General features: G+C 38.1%; 1 protein-coding gene across 1 annotated transcript; it reads right to left on the bottom strand.

The window, feature by feature from the left end:
• Positions 1 to 886: 886 nt before the first annotated feature.
• On the bottom strand, positions 887 to 6691 carry POLR1F (RNA polymerase I subunit F). Its single transcript, XM_007420547.4, has 4 exons — positions 6232 to 6691; positions 4711 to 4852; positions 3442 to 3650; positions 887 to 3060 (listed from the first exon to the last, which is right to left on the bottom strand). Exons 1-4 carry the CDS (start codon positions 6498 to 6500, stop codon positions 2721 to 2723), a joined length of 960 nt encoding a protein of 319 aa, XP_007420609.2. The 5' UTR covers positions 6501 to 6691; the 3' UTR covers positions 887 to 2720.
• Positions 6692 to 6989: the final 298 nt, after the last annotated feature.

The following is a 6989-nucleotide window of genomic DNA, read 5'->3' on the forward strand; positions in this document are numbered from 1 at the left end:
TCAAAAACATCGATATTCTTTCTATCCTACTTCTTCAAAATCCAACTTTCATTTCCATAGAGTATCACAGGGAAAAACCACTGCCCACAGAATTCTGATCAGGTACATAACCATCGTCAAAATGCAATGCCCTATGAGTTCAACTCCTGGTAAAAAGAGTTTGGACTGCACAGAAAAATCTGGAGCTATGTATATCTGACGAGTTCCAAACAGGACAAAATTGGTTGCATACTGCCTCCCAGAAGCCAATGTAAGTAAAAACACCTATGGAAACCACTACCTGAAGGAATTGGGTCATTTTCTTTGTTTTTGTACTAAAATTATTCAAAAGCACAATACTCACAGTGCACGTATTCCTATATCTGATTCATCAATCAAATGACAATAAAGCATTGAATTGGAAGAGGTTTTACAGGTAATCTCTTGGTGCAAGAACTCCTAAATGGCCCTCAGTCTGTTTTAAACATTTAATGAAGGAAGTCCACTGTCTTCCAAAATGTCACACTTTACTATCAAACACTTTGTACTGCAGGAAAGATTACCCAATATTTAAGAGCAACATCTTTTGTTATTTAAACCCATTAACTGGCATCCTGTCCTCGAGAGTTGCAGAAAATGTATGTATTCATCTGTGTCACAATTCATCAAACCTTTAAAAATGTTCTTGTCACTGTCAATTATATTTCCACAGAACCAGACATACTCAATTCCTTCAACCTTTCATAAAAAAAAGAAACAGAACAAGCTTCTTATTGAAAGTAATAGGACCTAAATTTCTTGATACCATTATTTCTCATTATACTTTTATGTTGCTACCTATTTCAGGCTCAAGGTCCGATACATCTTATCCTGTTAGATGACAATTATTCCTCTTGGAAATTCCAAATAAATGACAAATTATAGAAGTAGGGATTCTCAAGTGAGATATTTATGCCCCTGGAACAAGATCAGACAATCGTGGCTCCTAAACAAAGGATTCTTGATATAAAATTACAAATAGAATAAAGCAAGATATCACTTAGAGCTCAAATAGGACACAGCAGTCTTTATTTTAAACCAGCATTTCTGGCTAAACTTATAAACACTGAAGTTTGGAGGGCCTTTATACAATTGCAGTTGAATATCTTACTGTCAGCAGTGTTGGAGGGTAAATAACGCAAAATCTCCTATGCTGAAAAGCTTTGCCATTGTAAAGATGGGAGCATTGTACAGGACCATGTCTTGCTTTACTGTAATTTTAACTGAAACACACCAAATGAGTTACTAACATCTCTTCTTAGCCCATTTCCAGGTCAGACAGAAGAATTCTATGGGCAGCTTGTTTTGTCAGATAAAGATCCCAAAGTTACTCTTGCTGTTGCAAAGTCTGCATTTGTAGCCTGTAAAATTTGTACGATGTTGATAGCAAAGTAGCCTAAACTGGATTACAGATCTTTTTATTATGCATGCTATATTGTACTTTATGTTATACACTGTATTTTCTTTTATGAAATCTGGGTCTGCAACCAGTAAGCAAAGTTTGATTGACGCTACCTAGAATTGCATTTACCTTTTTACATGCTACTTCACACTGCTGGCTCACATCAGCTTGTTACCTACTAAAATTCCAATGGATTTTTTTGGATGTGATTATTTCTTTCATAGTCATTTGGAATAAATCCAGTAATTAAGTTTCCCAGCAAGAAGCAATGAGTATGCAGTGATGTTACATATATGCATCTTCCAAAACGATTCCTAAGTGTTAATTTTGAATCGGTAAAAACCTCATCATTTGATTATCTATGGCAGATAAGGTACTACAGGTAGTCCTCACTTAACCACCATTCATTTAGCAACCGTTCAAAGTTATGACAGTGCTAAAAATGCTACTTACGACTGGTCCTTGCACTTATGAACATCGCAGCACCCCTGCGGTCACGATTGCGATCCGGGCACTTGGCAACCAGCTTGCACATACAGTGGTTGCAGTGTCCCAGGGTCACATGACCACAACTTGCAAACTTCCCAGCCAGCTTCTGGCAAGCAAAATCAATGGGGAACCATGTGATTTGCTTAACGACCAACACAAAAAATGTCATAAAATCAAGTGGTGTCATGTGATGCCTGACTTAGCAACCACCCTGCTTAACAATTAATTTTCCGGTCCCTATTGTTGTCATTAAGCAAGGACTACCTGTAATTAGGTTCTAATAAGGTACTAGTTTAAGTACCTTAAGTATTTAAGTACAGCCAAGTTAAGTATCAGAATTTTGCATAAATACTCCTAATATATATACATCTAAAATATAAGAGATCAATTTTTCCTTTACAATGTTGGTATAAAAGAAGCCTTGGAAGAAATTGGGACCCTAACACAGATCACAAAGAAATTTCCATATAGTAATTTTTCAGGCAGATCCTTTAGTATCACTCTGGAAAGAATATTTTAAAACTAAATATACAGTTACAGAGGAAGAACTGAATTTAGGGCTTGGACTTTTTTCCTAAAACTTTTAAAAACACTAACAGTTGCTGGTTAAAGGCTACACAAAAACATGAATGTCTTTTCTCATATTATTTATTATCTTCTATACATTTTTGAAGTCCATATGTACAGCATCTACAATGCAATTCCTCCAGCCGATCAACTATGATGCTAAAATGCAATATAAAATGTCAAAATATTTCTGATAGAAGAATTCTAAATACAGGTAAGGCACATTGGTATTATTCAGTCTTTTTCACTCATTTCTCTTCTTTTTAGCTTTGGATTTTGACAAACCAGGGAGTCCATTTTCGTCCTCACAGAGTTTTCTTTTCTTTTTCTTAGATTTACCATGATCGCTATGGTAACCACTTGAGTCACTGGCATGCATTCCCGACTCTGCTCCATCTTGCCCATTCTCTCTCTCGGGCTTATCACATATACCATTATCATCCTCATCATCACCATTTTGCATTTCTCTGTCTTCTATCCCAACACTTGATGTATCAACTTCCATCTCCTCCGAGCCAATATGTACATCACAATGTTTTTCATGTTTTTTCTTGCATTTCTCCTTCAGTGTCTCTTCTCCAAGACTACAAAGGAGGGGGAAAAAAACCTGAGAAAACAACTTTCCAAGACCAGTATCATATTAATGCAAGAGGTGTGCTCGTTAGTCACCTATAAACCTAAAGGTACCTACTTTGCTTTAACATAACTTTTGTCTACATTATATATATATTTTTTCTATTCGTGTCACTTACATAGCTGTCAAAAAACTTTTTAAAAATAAAATTAACATTTGTAATTCAAAAGCCCTGCACTTATATGGAAGCAATGTACAGTTTATCTACATTGATTCATACTTGACTACTTTCATTTGTAATACTACCATCATAACTAGATTATACTTTATCCTTTAAATGGAAGACAGAAGTGCTAACACAAGCAGACATTTTGTAAAAAGTATGTATTACCTGTTTTTACACAGTCTTCCTCGTATGCAGAATACTCCAGCAGCATCTGAATCAAAATGTAACACCTTAAATACTAGTCTATTACCTAATTGAAAACCAAGGTTTTTCCATTCATCTGCTGATATGTGATCTGGTTTGGGGATAGAAGCATTGAAACATTCATGAACCAGACAGCCAATGTGGCTAGGTGCCACTTTATTAATTATACCCTGGGAAAGAAAAAAGAGAATTGCAGCAGCATATCACATAATGTGTTTGGTGAACTGTACTTTGTCAATGTTCAGCACAGGTACATAGAAAGTATATGGAACTATGGTGCATTCTTACATTTTTGAATTATAAATATATATAAACAATTAATTTTTAATTTTTTAGGAGCTAGCTGATCCAATATCCTTTTATCCCGAGTTGGTCAGAATCTAATTCTGTTTTTGCTCAGTTGACTGATATTTCAGAAACTCTATACAGTTTTTCCATAATCAATTGTTGAATTGATTTTTAAAAACTAGCATGTTTTTAAAAACTAATATGTTGCAAGAGTTGTGAATATGACCATCTGATATTTTCTTCTAAAACGTTTTAAGAGATATAGTTCATATAAAACAATTTCAGTGCTGGTTTTAGCCAGCTACTCCTATGAACAACTATAGAACCATACTTGAAAAGGATTGTAATTTGCAACAAAGATTGTTAATATCAACACTGTAACATAATAAATCACAAATTGTAAAACTTAAGCATGCCTAAAGGTAATCAACTACAATAAAAAATCCTTAAAGACTGTATGTTGTAGAAAAAACTAAGACAATACACATACTTTATATGTACAATATAAAGAGCCAAATTAGTATAGTGGCTAAGGTGCTGGCCTAGAAATCAGGAGACTGAAAGTTCTAGTCCCGCCTTAGGCATGAAAGCCGGCTGGGTGACTTTGGGCCAGTCATTTCTCTCAGCCCAACTTGCCTCACAGGATCATTGTTGTGTGGAAAATAGGAGACAGGAGAATTAGTGTGTTCACTGTATATAGAAAAGGTGGGAATAACAACAACATACTGAGGGTTGGTCAAACTTTTTGTATTTTTAATTATACCATGGATACTTTATTGTATTTTCTTGATTGTACTGTAATAACACTCTTTATTGTTGTTGCTTTTATTATTATGGCAGGATAAATCCAATAAATAAGTAAATAAGCAAGTGATCTTACTACATATGTTTGAGATGAGAAGAACTGTACAAACAAAAGTACTGGGTTATTTATATACATACCACAAGCTTTTTCCCTGGCTTAGGCTGAAAGACAACAAAAGTAGCTTCTATGTCCAGATGGATGGCCCCAATGTCATCAATTATATCACCCAGTTCATTGGTTATTTTAATATCATCATAAGCCACAGGAACACCTTGAAAGCTACAAGATAAAATAAATCACTTACCAATATAATCAGCATAAATGCACCAAAGGCCTATAGGAAACACTGCAATTATGATCCTTGTCATAAGAGAGCAGTTACAAGCAATTCAAATGGATGAAAGAGAGCTACACAAATGCAGATTTTATGATTCTGAGAAAAATGCCATAGTCAAGAGACCCCTAGTAGTTTGCAATGTAACAGATGATTTCCACACAATTCTCTTATGGACTACTTAAAAACATACTGACTAAAACTAAATTTGTTCTGCAAGTTCTTCACATAATTAAGCAGCTATACAAATCCTATAATTAAAATGTTAACTACGAGTCAATGCACCACTGGAAAATATCAAGGAGGGTACAGTTGAGGTAACTGCTTAAAGCCACAGAATTAATTTAGGAAAGAGTGCATAACATTCCCTACTTGTGTGAACTAAATGTGTGTTCATATCTCCTCTGCTTCCTACAAAATAAACATGGATGGAAAGCTCTCCTTCTTTTGTTCCATCTTTATACAGTAAACTGCAATCTTAAATAAATGGTCATGTTTTCGTCCTCTTTACCTCATGCAGGCTACCCAGACAATCTCTGAAGCTTCTTAAAGCCATAAACCGAGATATCCAAGAGATGCTTCTGCCAACCAAAGTTTAATGGGCATTACTGGAAGAAGGACCTTCTTAGCGATGCCTTTATTTGGAATGTTCTGCCCAAGGAGACTCACCAACTACTACAAATGAGATCCCAACATTTTCAGTCCTTCAAAAATGTTTAATTCAATTAATCCATTAATTCTCAGATCATGGTTTTAAACTTCTTAAAATTATATTCGCAGCATGGTTTCTATACGTTCCAAAGCAATGCACTGTTTGGATGTAATGGGAGCAAACATGGTTTAGGACAGAAAGATACGGAAATACAGTGAGTCAAGCATTTAATTTCTTTGGGGTAGTATTTCTGACTTCTTTTCTGTACTCTTTGTAACATTACCTACCCTGAAAAGGAACAACACGATGGGTAAGTCTATATGCATGAATTTTTATTAAGACTGATTTTACGGAAAGGCGTGGGACAGCAGCTCTGTTTTGAAAAGTAGGCTACAAAGCTCTTTAACATAATGGCCAGGGCGGGGGGCGGGGGCGTATTTTGTTAACCGCCTTTTGTGAGGGAAATAGGTAGCTCAGGCTTCCCGAAGATCCGTTGAACCAGGATTCCCGGAAACTGTGTTTAGCGCTGGAACTGGAGAACAATAAGGCGATGGGGGGGGGGGGGATATGGAACAGCTTCTCGAAAATTCATCGGAACTGCTCGCTTTCTCACCTCTTTTACAACCCGAAGTATTTAAACGGAGTATTTTTACACGCACCGATAGGACGTACCTCTCTGAGTAGCGGCGCAGTTCCGCATCCAATTGCGCGCAAATCCCGGTCCTTTTGCGATTCAGAAAGCGCGGCGGGAGCGCGATATGCCTCCGGTGCGACATCACCACAAGGCAAGAGTAGCGGTTCTCCGTCAGCGCTCGCGCAGTCTCGAAAGAAGGCAGCTCGACGCAAGTGGGAAGGGGCGCCGGAGCCGAAGGCGCCGCTGCTGAGGTCACAGCAGCCGCCGCCGCAACCTCCGCCACCCCAACAGCCGAGCCGGCCTCCATCTCCGTCGTGGTACCCCGAGAAGAACCCGCCGCTCTACGTCCCAAGGCGCCCTCTTCCCTTGAGGTCGCTCAGCAATGACGTTGACACGATAAAGTAGAACATTCTGCTCGGGCCAACCTATAAAACGGCTAGGGGCAGGAAAGGAAGAAGGGCTCTTCGCTTTCCGGATATGTTTTAGCGGCCATCTTGTGTGTGGCTTTGCTTACCTACCATCGCTCTTCCCGAGTGTGAATGGGGACTTCCTCATCCGGTTCCTGAAGCCTACGGCGAGTTTCCTGAACCGAGAGGTGGCGCTGGGACATGCGCATTGCGACACTCGCATCACTAAGCCGGGTGGCTTCTTCCCCGAATGGATGTTAGGTGTAAGGCGGCGGGGTGGGAAAGTCCCTGAGTCCGTCCACGAACCATTAATCTAGATGGCGCATAGGATGAGTCACTGGGATTTTAATTAAGGTTTTAAAGCTTACTCTAAGTATTACGTATAATAA

Source organism: Python bivittatus, unplaced genomic scaffold, assembly GCF_059951505.1.
Source record: "Python bivittatus isolate LINGU-HERP-01145 unplaced genomic scaffold, Pbiv_v1 ctg000610_np1212, whole genome shotgun sequence".
NCBI classification, from domain to species: domain Eukaryota; kingdom Metazoa; phylum Chordata; class Lepidosauria; order Squamata; family Pythonidae; genus Python; species Python bivittatus.

Bases quoted from the DNA above. Each gene is read 5' to 3' on its own strand.
- POLR1F (XM_007420547.4), bottom strand. From the start codon at position 6,500: ATGGAGGCCGGCTCGGCTGTTGGGGTGGCGGAGGTTGCGGCGGCGGCT. The intron at 4,853-6,231 runs GTACGTCCTATC...TTTATCTTGTAG, and splicing joins CTGCGCCGCTACTCAGAGAG to CTTTCAAGGTGTTCCTGTGG. The intron at 3,061-3,441 runs GTAATACATACT...CCTCCTTTGTAG, and splicing joins GGAAGACTGTGTAAAAACAG to TCTTGGAGAAGAGACACTGA.